Source organism: Tenrec ecaudatus, chromosome 14, assembly GCF_050624435.1.
Source record: "Tenrec ecaudatus isolate mTenEca1 chromosome 14, mTenEca1.hap1, whole genome shotgun sequence".
Taxonomy (NCBI): Eukaryota; Metazoa; Chordata; class Mammalia; order Afrosoricida; family Tenrecidae; genus Tenrec; species Tenrec ecaudatus.
The window spans coordinates 22,840,677-22,863,966 of NC_134543.1; the positions used below are offsets into that span (position 1 = coordinate 22,840,677).

General features: G+C 45.2%; 1 protein-coding gene across 1 annotated transcript in view; it reads left to right on the top strand.

The window, feature by feature from the left end:
• The first annotated feature begins 2,481 nt into the window (after positions 1-2,481).
• STON2 (stonin 2) overlaps positions 2,482-23,290 on the top strand; it is a 134,974-nt gene continuing 114,165 nt past the window's right edge. Inside the window, exons 1-3 of the mRNA XM_075531361.1 lie at positions 2,482-2,692; positions 4,853-5,128; positions 17,150-17,158. Of these exons, the coding sequence (XP_075387476.1) occupies positions 2,605-2,692; positions 4,853-5,128; positions 17,150-17,158 (373 nt within the window). The 5' untranslated portion in view covers positions 2,482-2,604. The remainder of the gene's footprint in view (positions 2,693-4,852; positions 5,129-17,149; positions 17,159-23,290) is intronic.

Consider the following 23,290-nt stretch of genomic DNA (forward strand, 5'->3'; position numbering starts at 1 on the left):
TGGCTCTTAGAAGCGGCAAAGACGGCAAGACCTCGTCTCACATACGTTGGGCATGTTGTGAGGCCAGATGAGTGCTTAGACAAGGCATGGGGCTTGGTAAAGGAGCGGGTCCTTGGAAAAGAGGTCAAGCCTCAATGAGACGGATCGACAGTGACTGCAACTCTCAGCTCAGACACAGCAACTGTGATGTTGCAGGACGAGATGATGTTTTGTTCTGTAGTCTAGAGGGCTGATATGATGGATGCTATCCGTACTCAACAGTCCCTAACATCGATACCAATCACAACTCAGATGGTCTAAGCCAGTGCCCACGCTCTATATTGCTATTGCTTTAATCTTCCCATTTATAGGACCCGGGAGCTGAGCTATTGTTTCTTTACATTTTCCAGGTCCCAAATGCTTACGTGCGTTAACTATCACATGCTCCTCCTCTGCCTCCTCTTTGCTCATCCCTGAGGTTACTGGGTGCTCACGTCACGGGGTCTGCAGGCTGTTGTCCTCCTTGAGTTATGACAGTGCACGTGTCAGCACAGGTACTTGTTTCGTGGCTTTTCTTTCCCTGGTTTACAAGCCGCCGCTGTGGTGAGCAGAGGAACCTGCCTCTGTAGTTGGACTGTCTTCTCTGGGCCTCCAGCCATTACCTCACTGAGTGCCACCGACATTTGATGGCACTTGGAAATGACGTTCCGGGCAGAATTCAGCGGGACCGGTTTCGTCACGTCTGTGGGCTCCATGCTGTGCTTGGGGGAGACTGGGGTTTATGGACATGGAACTTTCCAGGCTGTGCACGTCTGCTCCTGTGGTGGGAGAGAGCTTGGGAGAGGACCTTGGAGAAGCAATTCCTGGGCTTGTCACCCTCTGTACGGTTTGGGTTTCCTGGCAGTCTCCGCATAGAGGATTTCCACAGGATAATAAATTAGATAACTATGGTTCCATTGTAACTTGTTTTTGTAAAGTGATTTAGTTGGTGGATTGTGTGTGTGTGTTTTAGTACTTTTTGTGGCCATGGCTTGAAGATTTAAGTATCTTTGCATTAGAAGATTGGTTCCAGTGTTACTCTGTCTTAGCTGGCTGCAAGCACCTGCCTAGCTGGACTGGCTTCTATTTCATCATTCTTGGGTCAGGATCTCATTTCCAAAACAAAAAGCCAAAACAAGTCTGTCATTTTCCTGAGGCATTGGAATTCCTTTACTTAGAAGCCAGGAGGAAGTATTGTAGGCATCTGAACAAGGTCCTGGGAACAAGGAGGGATAAGTCATTTAACATCTCTCAGCCTTACCTCATTTTTTTGCAGGGGGATCTGCAAAAGAATGACAGTAATTCCAGTCCTGGATAACTAAGATAGTTATTGAATCAAATGAAGTGTAGTGTGAAAGTGTGTTTCTGATATGTAAGTAAATGGTAGTTGATCTTTAGAAAGTGTATGAACAGTGAAACAAATTGTTTAAATATATCACACACACATACACACTTACTTTAAGTTTTTTAAATGCTCTACTGAGAGTTTCTCCAGAATAGATTATTTGTTGAAGACAATAGCCTGTAGTAAACTTCCTTGCTAGTTTCTTTTTGTGGAGCATCCCTTGGAGAGCTGTGAGCTAAGTTGTTCTCAAGGCCAACAGGAATACTGTGGCATCAAGAGGAATGGAGACTTCTAGGTGGACATAAGCTCTTCTGCAGAAGCACACCAATTCAGATCTTACTAAATCACATCCCTCCAAGGTTTGTTTGTTTCTAAGTTGTAAAATTGCACAAAATAAAATGCCAAGTATCCTTCTATCTCCATATTAGCAAAAGTGCAATGCGAGTAAAGGACAGTGCGTTTTCTTAATTCAGAGGCACAATTTCAGAGAAATTTACGACAAGGACGAATCCTCGCCAAAGCCAATATTCCTTCCTTCCTTTATAACAAACACGTGAGCTGACTCGGTGCCTGTATTTTTGGTGTTGTAAACCAGTAGTGGAGGCAGCAGCTGGAGACTTTTGGATTTCTGCCAAAGATCTAAATCAGGTTTGCAAAGAGCTACCTGCCTAAGGGAAGAGAGTACACATATTTAATGAAAAGAAATTGCTTTTCCCTCACCATCTGGCCAAAGAGAGTGAAAGCACTTCAAAAAGCTTTCCCATTTGCTGTGCAATGGTAGCGGTGCTTGTACATAGAGGGGTTTCTAAATAGAAGGATTCATAAGAGACAACCGTTGGGCAGGTTGGGGAGTCTTATTGTTAAAATGCGTGTTTGCTTGACCAGTCTGCTATGAAACTAATCCAGAGGCCTTGGTATTCTGAGTAGGAGAGGAGGAGGCAAGGCAGCAGCAAGGAGAACTAAGGCGAGTGGAAAGCCAACTTGCCACGCCCTCTTCTGGGCAACACCGAAAACCCAAGACTTATGCGGATTAGATGTAATGTGATCATATTTTTTAATAATTATCTTTAAAAATTATTTTTCTAACAACAGATTTCTGCTTCACTGATTGACTAGACAAGAGGCGCTAACCAGGCTGCCTGTGGCATACCCGAGCCCAAATCCACTGAACCTCCACCCCAGACAGGACTCTGGGGTCTCCCTGAGGCTAGTCGTGTGAAGATGAGCAGCTCTTTCCTAATATGACGACCTTGGACCATGAGACTGCCACTCACCAGTCGGAGTGGGTCTCCTTCAATGAGGAGCCACCCTATCCTGTCTCTTCTGATGGTAAGAAGTGCTTTCCGTTCCTAACGTGACAAGATTGACAGAAGACCACATTTGCTTGTTGTCTGGTTGGCCCTTCATGTTAATCTTATTACCAAATGGGGAAAAAAAAAAGCCAGTTTGTCATTTTCCTGAGATGCTTGAGTTCTTCCTCCTAGAAGCCGGGAGAACGCATCTTAAGAACTTTTAAGGAACACAGAAAATGTTGAGTTTCTTCCCAAGGAGCCCCAGCTTCCTGTTGACAAAGGACTTCACCCTTAGCCTTTTTAGTTGTTACTCGCAACAGCAGTGTGGGTTTCCTCAAGTTCACAGCCTCGCTCTTAGGAAAAAGGAGGAAGCCAGTCCAGGAGCGGCATTGACACAATGGCCCAATTTTGAAACCATTGTGAGGATGGCACCAACAAACTCTTAAGCGGTCCAGGCTCTGGAGCTAGAGTGCTCAGGTTCTAGCCCACGCTCTGCCACGCAGGAGCCACATGCTCGTGGGTAGACTTAGCTTCTCTGTGTGGGAATTTTCTTTTCTGTACACAGCAGGAAGGATCATACATAGTACCTACCTTATGAGTTGTTGTGTTAAAGGAATTCAGAGACGTAACGTGTTTAGGACCACGCACATCACAATAATGACGCCCAGGGAACTGGTGCTCAGCAGTAAAAATCAGCGTAGGGTCCAAAGGTGTCTGTAGAGCCATGGCAGCTGATTCTAGTCCACTGCCAGGGCCATTGTTGTTGATCCCAACTTCCAACTGCCAAAGCGACCCCTGCTGCACTTACAGCGCTTGGAAAGTGTGATGACGGGTATCCTACTCACTGTGGCTTGACATGTGGCAAGTCCAGATGGGGATGGAAGTTTAAGGTGCACGCTGGATCTCAGAGACTTAGTTTCTCTTTAAAATGTTAATTATCTCACTAATTTATATTGATTGCATTTTAAAGTAATTCTGCCTGGTTTTACTTTCTTTAATGTGACTACTAGAAAACGTAAAAATTACCTATGTGGCTCCCCTTTTATGTCTGAGAGGGAGCCCTGGTGGCCAAGCGGTTACATGCTGGGTCGCTCACGAAAGGTCAGCTGTTCAAAACCACCAACAGCTCCAAGAGAGAGAGGATTTTTTACTCCTCTAAAGAGTGACAGTCTCAGAGACTCACAGGGGCAGTTATTTCTACTCTGCCTTATGGGGTCACTATGAGTCAGCATCAGCCAGAGGGCAGTGAGTTTGCTTTGGGTTTTTATATCTTAAAGGAATCCTGGCGGGACTGTGGGGGTAAGCATTGGACTGCCAACCACAGGGTCAATGGTTCAAACCCACCAGCTCCTCTACGGGAGAAAGATACAGCTATCTGCTGCCATAAAGATTTACATCCTGGGAAGACTTATATAGGATCAGTATAAATTAGGATTGACTCGATGGCAGTGGGCTTATGTGTAAAGGCTTTGGTTTTATGCAGATAAACCAATTTGGCTACTAATGGCAGAGAAGTTTCATCTTAATTCTTTGGTTTCAAGAAAAAAAATTGATATCATTAATTTGACCTATTTTGCCAAAAGTTGAGGGAATTTGACATGTGCCTAGATATGTGTGTAACTTCCACTGCAATCAAGAAACAGTTATTATCATTTAAAAACGTTTTAAAGCTGTCAGATGTTATGTCCATTCCAGACCAGGCAAGGGATATAAAGGAGGAGCTTGCCGCATCTCCCGTTCAGGCCATCACTGGCGCAGAGGGTCCACTGGGGAGTCTACAGACTTGTGTCCTTTGGCCTGCCCAGAGTCCAGAGTTTGAATTCAGTCCGGATCAAGACTTTCCCGTTCAGCCACTGCCTCTACCAGTCCCTATTGCCTTTCCTTTGTTCCACCCAGCTCAGTTACATTTCTTGCTTCGTCTCTGTATTTTCACTGTAAAAGCTGGAGAAAAGACGGTGAACAATACTTCTGGCCTCAGCTTGCCTAGCTATTGACTTTGGGATATGCTAAGGTTAGGATTTTTACACCATGTTAAGGAAACAATCCTTAGTAAAGACATGGCCCTTTCTTCTCCCTCCCCCACCGTCGCGCTGAGCCCTGCAGTCTCCCCCTCTCTGCCCTTGGCTTTGGCCTCCCACCAGTCCATTCAGAAGAGGTAGCCTTCCTTATCGTGATGGTGTTTCATTCTCTGTTTCAGGCGCCACCGAAGAGCACCTGGCAGGACTGTCCTCTTCCTCGGACCAGTCCGAGAGCTCCTCGGGGGAGCACCCCCTGGTTGATGGGGATTCCCAGGACCTTTCCACCTCAGAGCAGGATGACTCCCCTGAGAAGATAGCCCTCGTCTCGGCAGCAGCCTCCGCTCCTGAGAGCCCCGAGCAGCCCACTCCTGACCTGGTCTCAGCCATCAGCAACTGGGTTCAATTTGAAGACGACACGCCCTGGACCAGCACGACACCACCTCATAAAGAAACAGGTGGGGAGACTAAGAAGGGCTGTGGCTACCAAGAGCGCTACCTTCCTGTGAGTGATCTATACAATGCCTGGATTCCGTTTGACCGGTCCCAGAGCCCGAAAGCACTGGCCAAAGCCGACGCAGAGTTTATCTGGTTTAATTCTGTAACCCATTTAAGATGTAGACATGAAAGAATATATGTCCTCTGGGCCATTGCCAACCTGTTACCCTTGCCCGGGCTGCTGAACTGTCTTTGGAAACGTGCTTACAAATTTATCTATTAGGAATTGGAATTAAAATTTAAAAACACCTAAATAGTAGGTAGGCACCTAACAAGTAGAAATGAATGTGTCTCGAAGTGTGGACCCTAGCCCCACTCTCACAGCGGTCAACGTGATCTCCCTAGCGAATTGTAAGCCTTTGAAATGTCTTAACGTGTCACATTCAAGGGGCCAGGAGCTATTCCTGAGAGCTGCATGACGTGAGAATTGGTGTTGGTAGGTTTCTGGGGTGGATGACCTCGGGTCTTGCTTCTCAACACTGAAGGAATTCACGTGGCCGAAGCACTTTTGTAGATCCAAGTAATGTTTACGAGGGAAAGGGAATTTTCAGGTAGCACAGTACCTGAATAGGTATTACAGTACCTATTTTTGCAAAGCATACAAGGTCACATTGGTGGGGGTGGGGGTGCGTGGGAAAGTTTGCAGCTGAAAATGGCCATTTCAGGGGAGCATGGACAAACACATGAGAAGAATATCAGAATAAGAATATGAAGCCAAGTGCAGGAAATTCCCAGAGCTCCAAGAGAATGCGGTGGGCGCCCGGGGCTCACGCACGCTGGGTAGATCCTCACCCTCCCTCCGCTTGCAGTGCACACCTGAAAGCGAGAAAGGGTCCCACAGCCTGCCAGCGGCCTGGCTTACCCCTTCCTGTCCCCGCTGTCAGCGGGGAGAAGGGGTGTTGAGGGTATTGGCTGAGTTTATTGACTGAGTTTAAGCGCACCTGTGTGATGTCATGTGGCTGGCGCCTACTGTGCGCACCCAGGTGGACCTCCCCCACCTGGGCCTAGGTGACGGGTCGGAGTGTGGTCAGTTCTGGGTTTTCCCATAGGTGTCTCATTCGTGTGCCTGATTTCTTTCCAACCCCTTTATTTTGGCATGGACAGTTGATTTTTGTTAGCACAGGAATTAGGGGGAGGCAATCCCCCATTTGTCCCTGTGTGTGTCTAAAACACACCCTTAAAAAGAAGTGGGGCGCTGAGTACAGCCAGAACTGTTAGTTCTCACCCTGGTGAACTGGCTGCTTACTTTGTTGGACGGTGAAGCGCGCCAAGCTTGGCTGGATAGCTTCGGAGAGTGCCTTCGTTTTTCTCTTTGCTACTATAACAAATCACTGTACATACCCACGAGTAAGCCGAGTTTTTCCAGCACATTTTTAATGCCGTTTTTGTGGTAAAATTAGGTGCCTCGGCTGATATTCAGGTCGGCTTATACTCGAGTATATATGGTACAAGTCTTCCTGGCTTAATCAGACTACAAGCAGGGCTAAAAACAGGCTGTGTTCCTTTCTGGCGGCCCCAGGGGAGAATCTGTTTCCTTGCCCTTCCAGCTTCTCAAGATCACCCGCATTCCTTGGCTCCTGGCTCCCTCCCCCAGCACGATTTTCTCTTACAGGCACATTTTCAACTCTGATGGAAGTTTTCTGCCCTTTCCTTCCATTTTAAAGGGCCAGCTGCCCTGGGAGAGAGAGAGAGAGAGAGAGAGAGAGAGAGAGAGAGAGAGAGAGAGAGAGAGAGAGAGAGAGAGAGAGAGAGAGAGAGAGAGAGGAGGTTTCTATTCCCGTTAACAGTTACAGTCTCAGAAACTCACAGGGCCAGTTCTACCCTGTCCTACTGGGTCACTGTGAGTTGACATCCACTCAATGGCTGTGAATTTGGTTCTGGCTTTGGTGACTGCATGGGGTCTACCTGGATAATCCACGGCAATCACATATTTGGGGACCGTTAGTCTAAGTGCTACAGAGACTTACTGTGGGAAACTGAGAACCCGGAAGAGAGTATATGTGGACAAACTCTATGCTCAGATCTTAAGGAGTTTGGGAGGCCGAGACTCTTGTGGAGGGAGGCCTTCATGTTCGTGAGTTGGAGATGCATCCCAGTCACATTCTTAGACTAAGAAAAGTAGTTCCCCATGATTGCCCCCCCACCCCCATCACCATTAACACCAATCTGAAGGTGCTGCTTGCAAGTACCTTGTTGCTGTCATATGAACTTGAAGGCTATCCCCCTGAAGGTTGTCTGCCATCAAGTCAATCAGACTACCCAACCCTAAGTATGGCCCACTCCCTTCTGAGAAGGATCCTAGATCGTTACCCTGGGGAAGAGCTCAGAGATACTTACGGTCAAGTCAGCTCCGAGGTTAGTCTGGTATCTTAACTTTCGAACCAGCCCATCTTGCTATGTATGTACCTTCCTGTCATGTATGTGTATGACGTGCCTGCGTGCCCGAGATTATCTAAACCTGTTAAGCTGATTCACTCCTTCTCTCTGGTTCAGTCGTCATGGAAGAGGTGAGCCCTTGCCTGCCTTGTCTGATGTTTCTTTCATTGACCCTTCACTTACACAGCCACCCCTAGGACCCATTCCTTTGTGGAGGTGGCTGGTCCCACACAACTTTATTTGTGCAAGAGCAGGATTGTTGTTTTTCTGTTGGGAGAAGATATGAGGAACTTCAGAAACTTTGTGGAAAAATGGAATGACAAGTTAATGGAGTTTTTCCCATGAATTTTTGAAGTCTACTGTGGATGTTTGGCTCGTTTTTATATTTTAAAGCAATCCCTCTATTTTTCAAACATGTCTCAGCATTAATAAAAGCAATTTGGAGAACATAGGAATGCAGTTCTCCCACTAACACAAATGTTTTCATTTCTGTATGATAATTTGCACCTGATGGATACATTTTCCCATAATTAATCATCAGAGTTCAGAATTGTTGGTGAGCGAGTCATGATGCTCAAAGCACCTTAGAGGAGGTGACAGGTCCAGACAGGTTTTCTGGTCTGGGTGGGGAGGAAAGTGACAGGTACTAGCGCCCTAAACCTGACAAGACATGGGGCTAAGCATTCGTACCTAGGGGAAGAGTCCTGAAGACCGAACGTGGGCCAGCACAGAAGCATGGGCCTGAGTATTTGAAGATACATTTACTCTGTCAGACACTGTGCCCGTGGTGTGGAAGAATTCATTTCCTCTATTCCTTATAGCAAGCATAGGAGGAAGGTATTACTATGATATTATCCATGAAGAGATGGAGACAGACACGCCTGAGATCTGGAGACTTGCCAAAGAGAGATGTTAGTGGTGAGGAAGCGAGTTTGAGCAGGCTGGGTGACTCGATTGTGTTTGCCTCATTCTTCCTGCTGCGCCCGTAGGACCTCAGCTCTGTCGTTACCTGGGACGCACGAGGGATGGGAGGGGGAGCTGGCTGGTGGGGTGAAGGTTTTTCACGCAGCTGCCCTCAAAGAGCACCGTTGGTTCTATTCCATGACATTCAGATGGTTCTTACCTTGGCCTCCAAGATTCCCTGATGATGCAAAACCTTTTTTTATTTCATTTTTACAAAACTAATTTTGGAGTTAGTTCTAACTGAGGATACTGTGTTGTTGACGGTGGTTTTGACACATGGTTAAAACTTTATCCTTCAGGGCAATGGTTCTCAAAGAGTTCTCTAAGATGATTTTAGGAGCTGTGGGGTCAGACTACTTTCATAATGATACTAAGATCGTATTTACTTTCTTCGTGGCATTGAAATTTGTGTTATGACACAAAAGTAAAGGGAGAGGCGGCTTCTGGCCACCATGGCATCAAAAGTTGGTTTTTAAAGAAAGCCAGTTTCATTTAACAGTGTCTTTGGTGAAAGAATAAAAACTACTAATCTTAACTAAATCTGGATTTTTTAAAAAATCTTGATTCTTGAGTACATGTATTTTTAGCAGTTTCTGTGATAACCTAGGAAGTCTGCTCAAAGTACTTCCGTTGCATATGCTGAAGTATGAAAGTCACAAGGAGGAAGGCCCGTGTGACCACGCGTGTGAGGAGGAAGGCTCGTGTGACCACGCATGTGAGGAGGAAGGCTCGTGTGACCACGCGTGTGAGGAGGAAGACTCGTGTGACCACGCGTGTGAGGAGGAAGGCTCGTGTGACCACTCATGTGAGGAGGAAGGCTCATATGACCACGTGTGTGAGGAGGAAGGCTTGTGTAACCATGCATTTGAGTTACCGGCTGATCCAGCACTTTTTCATGGACACCGTTGTTACTCAAGGAATGGTTAACAGACAAATCAAGACTTGGATATTTGGGAAACATTTATAAAATGAATAACGTGAACTCACATACTCAAGGAAAACACTAATTAGTTATTTAAAGAAATAAGAATCAATATTTAAAATTTTAGTTTCTCATCTATAAAAACAAACAGCTACCACCATAGAGATAAAAGCCCCTTGGGGACCTCATTCACCTTTAAGAATGTAAAGGGGGGCAGGGACCAAATCTTTGAAAACTGCCGCGTTCAGGCACGGTGACATTGTTCTTCCACGTAGGCTAACTGACTGATGACATCTGCCCGACTGCCTTATCACCAGGAATTCTCAGCCTAGGGCTCAAAAAAATAATAATGAAAAAAACACTTAAAATTTTTAAAAAAATAAGTTAAAAAATAAATTTAAGAAATTAATGCAAAAAATCCATGTTAAACAAAATATAAATATTTTAAAGGTAGAATTTGCTCCATTATTTGCTTAATTTTACCTCACTCGCCTTACCTTAATCATGGCCCTGGTTTCAATAAAACTTTGTTTACAAAAACAGTAGTCTAAGGGCCATAGTTTGCTGACATTAAAAAAAAGTGTTATGTTTTAGAATAACGTTAGCTTTATAGGATAGTTATGCAGAAAGCTCATTTACCTCTTCCCTGAAAATTGTCACCAAATAGTGACAGTGACAGAGTTCTATTATTGCCCTGAAAATGCCTACTCTCTCCATCCTGCCCCGTCCCCTGACAGCCATTGATTATTTCCCTGTGATTTGACTTATCTTGATTACTGAGTTTGGGGACATCTCCTTAAATTGTGCACACACGTGAGTCCCACCCTGCATCACACTAGATATGGCTTTGATTGATGTTGCTAGAGAATGAATTAAGAAATGAGAAGTTCACATGTGTAAAAGCAAACTTTGGACTAATATTCAAGCACTAATCATCCCATCTGTTTCCTGGATGAAATTTTAAACCTTATGGAGATGGGATTTTTCTACCACAGGAAAGGGCTGCAGGATGGTTTCTCAGGTGAGCCACGGCTTGGTCTTTAAGCTAGAAGCAGGAATTACCTGAGTGCCAAGGCTCGCTCTGCCTCTGGCGGCATTCTGATCCAGGGGCCCAAAGACCAGGGAAGATGATACAAAACCTCAAAGTGGTAAAGAAATTAAACATCAAGGGCAGGTGTACAATCCCAATCTTTCTACCAGAACCCCGATCCCACCTGTGACTGAGCTTCACTGAAGAAACGGCTTCAGGGCACAGCCCTCTGACCACCTTTCCCACACAGGCTGACTCCCTCAGGGCTTCCTAGTATAGGTGTTTAGAATCAGGGAAAGTAGGTGGTGAGCTAAGGCTAACAGAAGGAGAAAATAAACTTTAGACCCCTCCACAACGTGGCGGGGATGGGGCAGCTAGAATCCCCAAGGTAGGCAGTTGTTTCACTCTGGACGCTGTTGGAGAACTGAGATTTGAAGTTGGTCATAAAGGTTTGGAAACATAGGTGGTATCAATAATATCGTAACCATAACTGCAGATGGTATAGCCAGCGACACAGATGTAAGCCACAGCTATGCTCACAGTATAAGAGAGGGGGTTTGTGGGATTCTTTGCAGCCATTGCTGCCTGATACATCCTTTTGGCCCCAATAGAGGTTTCCAAATTGCTAAGATCTTTGCATCCTATAGAGAATGAGTAGAACTGGGCCACGGGAGAATCCCTTAGCAAATGTCCACGTGCTGGGGTACTAGCCACAAGGTGGGCAGTGGGAGTCTACCCAGAGGTGCCGTGGGAAAAGGCCTGGGGATCTATTTTTGAATGACCCACAGCCTTTGAAACTGTAGAGCACAATTCTTCTCTGAAGTACGTGAGTTGGCCTTGAATCGGAATGGGCAGCTGGTTTGGCTCTGGTTTCAGTAGGCTCGGAGCCTGTCTGTAATGATCTAGCAGCAGGTTTATTAGGCAGGTGTCGTCTGGCCGCCATGGTGCTCATCTGCAGACCGGACAGCCTACATAATTAAGTCGCCGAGTCAGCAAATATTCATTAGGCACCTCCTCTCTCTAGTTCTGCCTGGCGCAGCTCTTCAAAGGCAGAACTACATGCTCTGTGCCTGGTTCTGTTTAGAATTTGACCCAAATCTATGGCGCTGTAAGCACTTCTTCCTGGGTCCCACGGTAGGAAACAAGAGCCAGCCACGCTCCTGTGATTTTCCCTTATCTCCCTCCAGGTAATTATCTTTCGCCTACTACTGTATGCCTTACAAAGAAAACTCGGTTTCCTTTTCTGGTAGCCGTAAATGTGGGGCTGGCTCTGAGGCCCCAAAGGAAGAAGTGGACGTGGGAAAATTGATGGAAGCCTGAAAACTCTATCTGATGGGCAGGCCCATCCCGCTTATCTTCCTGGGAGGAACTGAAGTGAGACTTTATAGGACAGTCGCTTGTCTGTTATCGATTGGCTGTGGGTTTCCAATGCTCTGCTCGCTTTCCTTCTAGCCCCATGGTGCCCACTCGGGGGAACCTTGGGGAGCTACCTCACTGGGAGGCCCAACTTATGGCACATAAGATAATGGCCACCTGGTGCTTTTTAGTCTAACCTGAGAGCAGAAAAACAATGTGTCTGTCTCTTCATTTCTCTGTTAAAAAGATAGATCCTGCACTATAACTTCTCTCGTGTGTATAAAGTAAGGGTTCCTCCATGTATTCATTTTGGTATGGGTGACACATGAATTTCTGGATTCGAGGCAAGAGCAACATTTGATCCTCTGTGTTCAGACATGTAGATCTTTGACATCTTCGGTGTGGCAAGGAGATTATAGGTATGCGTGCCTTCCTACGTCATCTCAGTATAAGAGGGAGAACCGATCATTTCCATCATATATTTGCCACTCCTCAGCCGCTTCCCATTTTATTCCTCACACTCTCGGTGCTTCTGGACTGCCTAGAGTTTTGTAATCATGTAATCACGTGATGTCGGGAGAGTGAGAAAACTGGGCCTCTCCCATACAGCTTCTGTACAGAAACCCTTTGATCATACCACGATCATTGCCCAAGAGAAATGGGCGAGAGGACAAGAAAGGGGGACAATTGAGATCGCTTGCCCCCGTTCCTAGTGTGGCTTTTAGAAGCAGCAAGTGGCCGTCCATTTCATACCTTAGCACCTTGGTTTGCATGGGAAGGGAGAAAGCAAGCACATACACTACACAGACGCGGTCATGGTTCAGCGGTATAGCCCTTGCCTTCCGCACAGGAGCCGGGCCTTGAGTCAAAGCCAGTGAACCTCACGCACAGACACTCCTCACCTGCCACTGGGGCTTGTACATTGCTATCGTGCCGAACAGGTTTCCGCAGAGCTTCCAGATCAAGCCGGTCTAAGAAGAAAGGCCTGGTCATGTTCTTCCGAACACCAGCCGATGAAAACTGCATGGATCCCAAGAGCCTAATCCGCAGCTGGCCGTGGGGCTGGCACGGGACTGGGCAGCGTTTCATTCCATTGTGCAGGAGGCCACCGTGAGTGGAGGGCTGGCTCCAGAGCATCGCAGCACCACGTGCACAGCGTGCATCCCTTCGCTCCCAAGCGTGCAGAGAGGGCACCCGAATGCCCAGGAAGTAGCTGGATGGAGAAAGCCGACCTGAGATGCACTTTTCCCCTCCCCCGGCTCTAGTCTTCCATCCTCACCACTCTTCCCTGGCAGATGAAGAGCCAACGACAAAAGCGCATGTGTTGGAAGTGGTGCCCACCAAAGAAGCAAACCCAGCCGGCGTTGGATTTCAGCCTGGTAGAGGACGGCCCATTTACCCTAATTGAAATGCAAGGAAACTGCCAGCACAGTGGAGTTGGGGACAAAGAAGACTGCCAGGCGTGGTAAAAATGCCGTGTTTCTGTAGCCTTGACATGGCCTGAAGCTGGTCTGGGGATTTTAGTGCCCCCAGAGACTGAGTCCCCAGCCTGATGGCCTCTGGCTACTTGGTTTAATGTGTGCTGAAGCATCCCAGCTTGACTGGGAGACCAAGAGCAGCAAGGGCAAACCAGCAGTGCGAAGAAGCGTCGTCCTGGTTGGTCTGCGGGAAAGTAGTTGTGTGATCTTATTTAGAAAAAGGTAAGTGAAATCAAATGAGGGGGACAAACCCCTTTTGTAAACCACACCTATGTACCCCTGTGTCCTGGAGATGCTCATGATGAGATCAGACAGTCATTTGTAAAATTGTTTTCTTTCAAAAACAAAAAACCTTTGAAATTTGGTGGAGATAAAATATGAGATCCATGTCTCTTTGGCCTGATAAGACCACTTTGGACCGTACTGATAAATGTTCTCTCTAGAGCGAGTCTCATTGGAACTTCAAATGTCAATTTCTTCGCCTGAAGGTTTTGGTGAGCCATAAGAATGTTAACTTGCATGCTTGTTTGGAGGTTACACAAGAGAGAACTAACATATACTGTGAAAAATGTCAAGAAATTTAACTGGAAATTTATTTGCTGAGCTTTGAACTAAAAGCATAGATATTCTGTGGAACCATGAGCAAAGTTCAAATGTCTATTTGATAAAAATCATATCTGTATGGTTTTTAAAGAAAAAATATGTATATGGAATGAATCCATTCAGTTCAGAATTGAAGTCTTTATCCTCTTCGCTGAAGAAAACTGTTTTAAGAAACGGAACCTACCCCCTGCTGATGTTTTCCATAGGTGTGCTCAGTCCCATCCCGCTGAGTTTCCCCAGTGGCAACAAGGTGAAGTTCTCTGTCGCCCCTTCTGGCTTTACAAGTCCACTGCGCGCCAGGAAGCATGGAGTAGCCCTCCACCTCCCTCTTTGGAAAGCTGATGTCCAGACGTATGAAAGTATTTCAGTGTTCAGAGAAAGTATGTGCAGTTTACAAGTGGGTGTGATTAGAATATATTTGCAAATACATGCTAATGGACTGAAAGAGCAAAGTTCATTTTCAAAATTAAAAAGAAAAAACGAAGGCTCTGTTATCAGCATGAGGCGCCCTGTTCACGCCTCCGGTTCGACACTGACCCTTCTCCACAGACATGGCCATTTTTGTGGCAAAGCCAGGGCTGAATTGGACCCATTGTTCAGATAGTGCAGGATATGCATAACTGCAAACAACAAAACACACATCCACACACAAGCTTTTATTTCCGGGACTTTTGTCCCGCAACCCAAGTAAAACACTCGTGCTTCAAATGGCGCCCCTGCGAGCATGGGCTCGGGCCTTGCCGTGTGTCTGGAGAAGCTCCGTATCTAGGACCAGAGAAAGGACCACTTGTTTGGAAGGAGGACCCGAGGTGACGTCAGCCATGTAAGGAGGAGGCAGGGGTGAAGCGGAGAGGCACTTGAAGAGTAGCTCAGTGGTGACTTTCTATTACATTTTCCATCTGGTTCTCTTCCTTAAGGGCTGGGTGGTGGGTGGAAGCTGTAGGCAAGGCCCCTGTACTGCGCATGCAGGGTGCGTTCCCATCCGTCAAAGAGGAGGTTTTTCCTTTTAATCCCTCAAGCTGTTTCTTGCGAAGGCATGTAGGGACGTGATGCTGCTCCCGGGACCTTCTGAGACGGCGGGGTGCAGGGGAGTGAGTTTGAACACAGGCATTCTTCTGCAGCGCCCCAGTTCCTCTCCCACCTCCCTTTCCTCCAGCCACGCCACCCTGCTTGCTGTGCCCAAGTTCATTCCCGCCCCGGCCCTTTGCTCTTACTATGCCCTCTACCCTCTACCCAGGGCCTCCCCTCAGACCTCTGCTCACGTGCTGGCAAAACCCCCAGCCCAACGTTGGCACTGCTGCATTCGCTCTTTTTCTCCATAGCTCATGGCAGTTCCTGAAAGTAGGCTGGTAATGTGCTGAGTATTGCCCGCCCCCCCCCCACAACAGAGAAGTGTGGGATACAAAAAGACTGTTCCCCAGCTGTCTCCACCAAATATATAGACCTAGGACACTGCTTGCAACTAATGGTAAATGATTGTCAAGTTATCACCCTGAAGACACCAGCCATTCTGAGCAAGCCGACACCATTGTTTCTCCCACAATAGGTAGGGCTCACTCCCTGCTGTTAGGGACAGTGGATTGCTTCCCTGTGAAAGCTTAGGCTAAATAAAGTCTCCAGCTCTAGGGCAATCAAGGTTAGGCCCATCTTGTCACATGTGTACCCTTAATCCCTCCTCTTCCTATAGTGTGTGTACCCCTAGATTGTTCCCTCCCATTACCATATTACCTATAATATAACCCTTCCCTGTGACATATGTCTTCACCTGTAATTAGGGAGACTGCACATCCCCGAAAGATATATAAGCCTGGGTTAGAATGAATTGCACGCTCTCCTGCCCTGTGCCAACAAGAGGAGTTGAGGTGAGCATGTTACCATGAAATGTGTCTGACTCCATTATTTCAACCTCTCTTCTATCTCTCTTATTCTCTCTGACTTTACTGTAACCTTTATATAGCTTAACCGTATACTTGCACTTACTGAACCCATGATTAGTTGTGGGGGGCTGGCTACCCCCACAGAGAAGAAACTCGGTCTAGCTCATGACCCCGCCACCCCCAATAAAAATAAAAACAGTTACCACTGGGTCAATTCTGACTTCTAATGACCCCCCAGTGTGTAAGTAGAACTTTCAAGTGTACAAGTGGCTTTTTGAGGGGTGGGGTGGGGTGGGGTAGGGTAAGGTATGGATTAGATCAACAGGCCTTTCTTCTGAGTGGACTTGAACTTCCAGCCTTGGGTAACTGCTGGCTTAGTTAACCATTTGCGCTACCCAGGAGACCCCTGGTTCCAGAACCCTGCACCTGCCTTTAGTGCCTGGAACCTGGAGGAATGCATGAAAAGAACGAGGAATATGACAGACAGGGCTGACCCACATTATGAGGCAGACAGGGCTGACCCACATTATGAGGCTTGTCGGGGGTTAGGTAGAGCTTGAAGGATGTCTTATTGAGGTAAGTAGATTCTTTTTAGCACAAGAGGCAAGGAAACTATGCTAGACTCCCACCCATGCAGGGGATTGTTATCCTCAATTTGCGACTTTCTGTTTTTCAATCCATGTCTATATACATACACATGTATATCTGTACACATGCATGGCTCCGTGCACACACGATTTCCTGGGCTGCCTTAAAAAGCACATTTAAAACTGCCTACTGGGCTATTTCTGCTGTCTATGTGGCTACTGGCATATAAGGAACTCTCAAACGTGACTTTTTCTCTATTTAACCAGAAGGGGTAAACTATTTCATTGCAACTCCAGCGGTCTCCTTTTTCAGAGAGTGTGTGGGTTCACCCAGGTGGTCCCTTCTGCTCATCTCGCCCTTGACATTGTACGTAAAGACATTGAACAACTCAGGCATGCCTCAATTACCCAGTTCACTCATGCAAACCAAAATTAGGCTTTGGCATACAATTATGAGAGTCAGCTGCCCCAGCTTCTCCCAGGCTGGCCTCACAATTAGAGAGCAAAGGTTTGTATTGCTGTTGGTCGTGTGACTGCTGTCATGTAGCGATGGGTGAAGAACTGTCCCAGATGACACGCTGTAAACATCCAGCATTGTTGGCAGCTACGCTTCCTGCCAGTCGGTGGCAGGGTGCCGCTCAGGTTCCTGGACATATGACTGAGTGTCACGCCCCGGGGAGCCCCCCCCCGCACTCTGTAGAGGAGCCATGTAGAAAGCACGATATTAAAAAAAGCCCAGTCCCCATAAAAGTGTGTGGGTTGTTGGAGGATGTGATGGGTGGAAAAGAGAGAAAACAGGTGGAGGAGTGAACAGGACGAGGGAGCGGGTGGCATTTTGCATAGGCCAGAGGGTGACACTGCGACAGGCCAGATTAAGTGACGACCTGCGGGGAGTAGGGGACCGAGCCTTGCAGAAGGTGAAGGCACTTTGGGGGCAGAAGGCTCCATAAGTGGAAAACCCCAGAGGCACAGCCCTGTGCCTGCTTAAAACCATCGAAAACCAGTTACTCCGAGTCACTTCCGCCTCAGTGACCACCCTATGTGGGCCAGGGCCAGGTCCTTCTTCTGATGAGCCTCTGGTTGGACTTCAACTTTCTAGCTCAAAGCCAAGAGCATTAAGCCTTTGCCCCACCCGAGACTCCTGGTACTCTGTGGAATGAATGCCAGGAGAAGAAGGAGGGAGAGGCAGAGAGGTCCTGGGTGCTTGGATCTCATAGGTAGGTCGTTAGAAGGCACTGACTTTTATTATGATAGGCAACAATTGAAGACAGGTAACAGCCGGAGGAATTTGAACCCGGCCATGGTATGCTGGGGCTTCAGTTTCAAGAGGTAGTTTTGTTAAAGTGGAGTGGCTGCCACCTGGAGACCAGCCTGGAGAGTGAGGACATGGGGAGGAGGAACCCCAGAAGAGAAGCCCTGCAGGGATCTAAGTAAGAGAGGATGGTGGCGTGGACCAGGGCGGTAACGAGAAGTAGTGAGATTCCAGATGTACACCCACTCCTCACTTCCCAGCTATCTCTTCATTCGACAGTTCATATTTCCCACAGTAGGAAGTCTATCCAGCTGCTTGGCACATTAATAACATATGTCTGGTGGCAAAGAACTCCAAGGCGTAAGGTGAGAGCTAAGGTTGTGTGTCAACATAGCTTCTCCAAGATTTTCTCTCTTTAACAGTACAGCATGCTTTAATACATTTAAAAACATTGAGACATCACAGACCATTTTCTCAGACCACAGTGCTATAATAATATAAGAAGTCAACAATTAAATAAGCAAGCGGGGGAAAAAAATACCTGGAAACTGAACAAGACTTCTTTAAAGCTCCTGAATAATTGTTCAAATAAAAATGAAATTTTAAAAAGAAAGAACAAAAAAATGAAAATTTTAAATTCATTGAAACAAACGAGAAGAAAAACATAACCTTTGGGATACAACAAAAGCAGAGATCAGAGGACAATTTATAGCAATAAATTTGCACATAATAAGAGAAATCAGAACTCGACCTTACCCTTACAATTTTAGCAATTAGAACAAGACCAACAAAATAAACCTTCAGTCATGAGGAGAAAAGAAATAAGATTAGAGCAGAAATAAATGAATCGGATAACAGAAAAACAAATGAAAAAATCAACAAGAAGTTGATTCTTTGAGAGGATTAACAAAATTTATAAACCAGTGGCAAACTTTTTTTTTTAACGTTTTATTAGGGGCTCATCCAACTCTTATCACAATCCATCCATACGTCAATTGTGTAAAGCACAGCTGCACATTCATCGCCAGTGGCAAACTTAGCAAAGGAAAAGAAAGAGACTCTACAAATATAAAATATAAGAAAAAAGACACATCATAACAAAAAACAATACTATGAAAGACTCTGACAAATTTAAAAACAGCTAAAATAGACAATTTTCTTCTTTTTAATTAATTAATTTTAATAAATAATTTTATTGAAGGCTCTTACAACTCAGATAACAATCCATACATCAGTTGTATCAAGCACATTTGTACATATGTTGCCATCATAATTTCCCAAACATTTTCTTTTTACTTGAGCCCTTGGTATCAGCTCCTCATTTTTTCCCCTCAACCTCTCACCTTTGTGAACCCTTGATAATTTATAAATTATTTTTATTTTCATATTTTACACCATCCACTGTCTCCCTTCACCCACTTTTCTGTCGTATTGCAATCAGTTCCCCATTTCTTCCACTTCTCCCCCACTTTCTCCTTCCCCTTCCCCTCATGATATTGCTACTCTCATGACTGATCCTGAGGGGTTTATCTGTCTTGGATTCTGTGTGTGGAGAGCTCTATCTGTAGCAGTGTGCGTGCTCTGGTCTAGCCAGATATGTAAGAGAGAACTGGGGTCATGATAATGGTGGGGGGAGGAAGCATTAAAGAGCTAGAGGAAGGTTGTGTTTTGTCAGTGCTGTACTGCACCCTGGCGGGCTCGTCCCTTTCTTGAGACCCTCTGTAAGGGGATGTCCAATTGTCTACAGATGGGCTTTGGCTCTCCATTCCCACCACCCTCCTTTGCATCTAAATGGTTGTTTGTTTTGGGTCTTCTGATGCCTGATATCTGATCCCATTGACCCCTAGTGATCACACAGGCTGGTGTGCTTCTTCCATGTGGACTTTGTTGCTTTCCTGCTATATGGAAGCTACCTCCCAGCCTTTAGGACCCCAGGTGCTATATCTTGTAATAGCCAGGCACCATCAGTTTTCTTCACCACATTAGCATATGCACCTGTCGGGAAGGTGAGCATCACAGAATGCCAGGTTATTGGAACAAAGTGTTCTTGCTTTGAGGGAGGACTTGAGTAGAGGCCCAATTATCATCTGCTACCTCAAAACTTATAACTATATGTATATAGACCTTTATCCCTATCGTTATATATTAATATATTTACATATGTACATGTCTATATTTCTAGCTCTATAAATGTTTTTTGCCTCCTAGGTTTTTCCTTTCTTTCCTTTTACTTTCCTCTTGTCCTACTATCAGTTTCGACCATCGTTCAGCTCTCTGTACTTCCTCTCGGCTACATTGCACTTGATCAAACCCCACCAGGCATTCTATGCTCTCCTTGTCATCAATTTTAGATCTCTTGTTATTCCCTAGTCCCTGGGTTTGCTGGTGGCTCCCCCTCTTTTCCCCCCATCACCTCCTTTCCCTTGTTTCCCACCCCCACCCCACTGCCAGTCTCATTGTTTTCTCCTCAGGTTTGTTTATCCTGTCTATCTTATATAGATAGACATGGAAAATGGACCGTTTTCTAGAAACACATAGCTACATAAGTTAACAGAGATTGAAGTAGAAACCTCAGTTGGCCCATAAGAGAAGAAATTGATCTGCTCCCAGGTATGGCATATTATGATTTGTCAGTCAGGTAATCATGTAGTCATCTTTCATTTTGTGATCTGTGCGGTCAAACTCCGTATTTGCAAAATGCCTATTTTTGCAAAATGGCCTGGTTTTTGAACCTCACAGTGTCGGTCAGTAAAGAGGGGTGTATTTGAAGATTCATGTGTGAGAAAGAGGAACCTAGGCTGATACCAACGGTTCATTCTGAGCAGCTAAAAGGATGGAGGAGCTAGTTTGGAGGAAATAGATGCAGCATTTACAGGGGGGAAAGTTACGCAAGCTTTGGGAAAGTTAAATATTTAACCATGTAGTTCAAGTACATTTGACTATGAGGAGGCGTCTGGGGGTGAAAAAAACAATATTCACCCTTGGAGTACTTCCTATTTACCAGACACTTTTGTGAGTGCTTTGTCAGTCAGTATTAATTCATTCCCTTTATAAGAGGGAGTACTATTGTTAGTTCCATGTCACAGGTGAGAAAGTATACACACAACTAGATGAAGTAACTTGCCCTGGGAGATAAGGCGGGATCCAGGATGTGAACCACGTTGTCTGGTCCCACGGATCTTCATAGGGAAGTAGAGAAGAGGCATCTTTCCACTGTTTTCCGCCTATTTCTTGCGGGCTTCACGGACTGTGAGGTTAGGTATGCAGCCACCTGCTGCTGTTTGGCCTCTGCTGGAGGAGTTTGCTCCAGGGTCTCTATCTCTGACCTTTCAATTGCCATGTGCCTTAAGGACATTCAATTAGGAATCTAGATACAATGATTCATCCAAGATTCCTAAACCGATAGAATGAACTAGACCAACACAAGACCCATTTGTGAGAAGCAGAAATTTGCCTCACCTGCTTGCATTATTCCAAATTTTTCCTTCAAGGGAAGCACCGTGTTTTATTGTAAGAAATGTAAAGGGTCAACATGAAAATGCAAATAATTCAGATAACTTCCTTTCTGGGCAACTGAGATCCACTTTGAAAGATGGTTTTCATATCTTTTCTTAATTGTTGACAAAGGAATGTGTTGAAATATATCTTAAATTATACAGAGCAACAACACAGTTTAATAAACAGAATCGTGTCATCTCCCCCCGAAGCTCCTGTGTCTCCTTACTTATCTTGTCCTCCTCCTCCATCACCTTTCCTTTCCTCCCCCACATCACCACCTGCCAGAGCTTTGTGAGAACGCCTGCTTTGCTTTTCTTGACAGCTTTACTATCGTCGTTACCTGCGTCTACCTAGTGTCAAACTGCATGTAGATGAACTAATGCTGATTGAGTATTTCACACAAAGGTAGGCCTGTAGGCTTTCCCCATGTGGTTACCTAGCTATAGTTCTTTTGGTTTTTATTTCTGTGTATCCATTATAGTCACATGAGGCTTCAAAAATTTGGTGGACTTTCACTGCCATCTATAGCCATCTGCAAACTGTGCGTTTAGAATTTAGGCACTGATCCGAATACTAACCCTCTTCCAGGTTTCATTTCCATTATTTACAATTCTTGGGACCTATAGGGTAGTGTGCTTCTTCCGTGTGAGCCTAGTCGAGACATCACTTAGATGGCTGCTTGGTTTAAGACAAGCCTTTTGACCCCAGGGACTATTCTTTCTGATAACTGGGCACCACCCACTTTCTTCCCCACACTTTGCTGTAGCACCCATATCTCCAGGGCCCCCCATTCAGGTTAAGCCTCAGGTGAATCCCCTCTAACTATGGACCAGAGATGGGAGAGGCCTTGTTACCAGACAGAGAACATCATTGGACAATGACTGCAATTGTAGTGATTGAAAATGTAACACCTTGTTATTTGATCTTCCAAAGTGTAATTGTTCCAGTTCTTAATACTTTTTGCTTTGTTTTAGTCTGATGTTTCCTCTGTTTCCTTCTATCGTTGTTGGTGTTCTGCTTTGATTTTGTATGTGTTTCTTCTGTATATGAAACCCTGGCTAGATAAACCTATAGAGACAACCACTGGATTAATAGTTTTACAGGGACATGGTAGGGAGGCTGGCAGGAAAGAGAGAGCTAACAACAACAGATACAAGAAAGAAGACCTATCCTGGAATTGACAGTGGTGACTGCTGCATAACTCTTTTTTTTTTTTTTTTAGTTTTTCCATCTCTTTTATTAGAGTTCCCAGCATTCCTTTATCCTTATTTTTTTAAAACAATTTATTAGGGGCTCATACAACTCTTATCACAGTCCATACATATACATACATCAATTGTATAAAGCACATCTGTACATTCTTTTCCCTAATCATTTTCTTTTTTTTTTCTCTTCTTTTTTTACATTTTATTAGGGACTCATACAACTCTTTTTTTTTTTATTCCTTTTTATTTATTTATTTATTTATTTTTTAATTTTTTTATTTTAACAATTTATTGGGGCTGATACAATTCTTTTAACAGTTCATACATATACATACATCAATTGTATAAAGCACATTTGTACAGTCTTTGCCCTAATCATTTTTTTCTCTTTTCTTCTTTTACATTTTATTAGGGACTCAAACAACTCTTACCACAATCCATACATATACATACATCAATTGTATAAAGCACATCCATACATTCCCTACCCCAATCATTCTCAAAGCATTTGCTCTCCACTTAAGCCCTTTGCATCAGGTCCTCTTTTTTTTTTTTTTGCTGCACAACTCTTAAAGAATGTAATTGAACTAGTGGAATGGATGACATGCGAACTGAATGTTGGTGAAAATGTCAAGATAAATAAACTAGTTAATTTTTTTTAAAAAGCTTGTGGGAAAATGACATTATCTGTTCATTCTGTTTTTTCACAAACTTTGGAACCCCCTCAATTCACTTGTAGCTGTTGTGCTGACTGTATCACATTCATTTGTTGTTGTTGTTGACTACTCGAGTCGATTCTCCTCTTTGGTGAGTCAGGACAGTGCTTCTAAGAGCGCTCTGCTTTCTGTTCTCTGTGCATTCTTCCCATGAGCGTGAAGCAGGAGGGGGTTGCAGTGCTGCGGTTGTGTTCAGAGGGCCCCTGGTGTACATGGCCATGCATTTGGCTACTTCCCGATACGATGGTGATTTGAACCC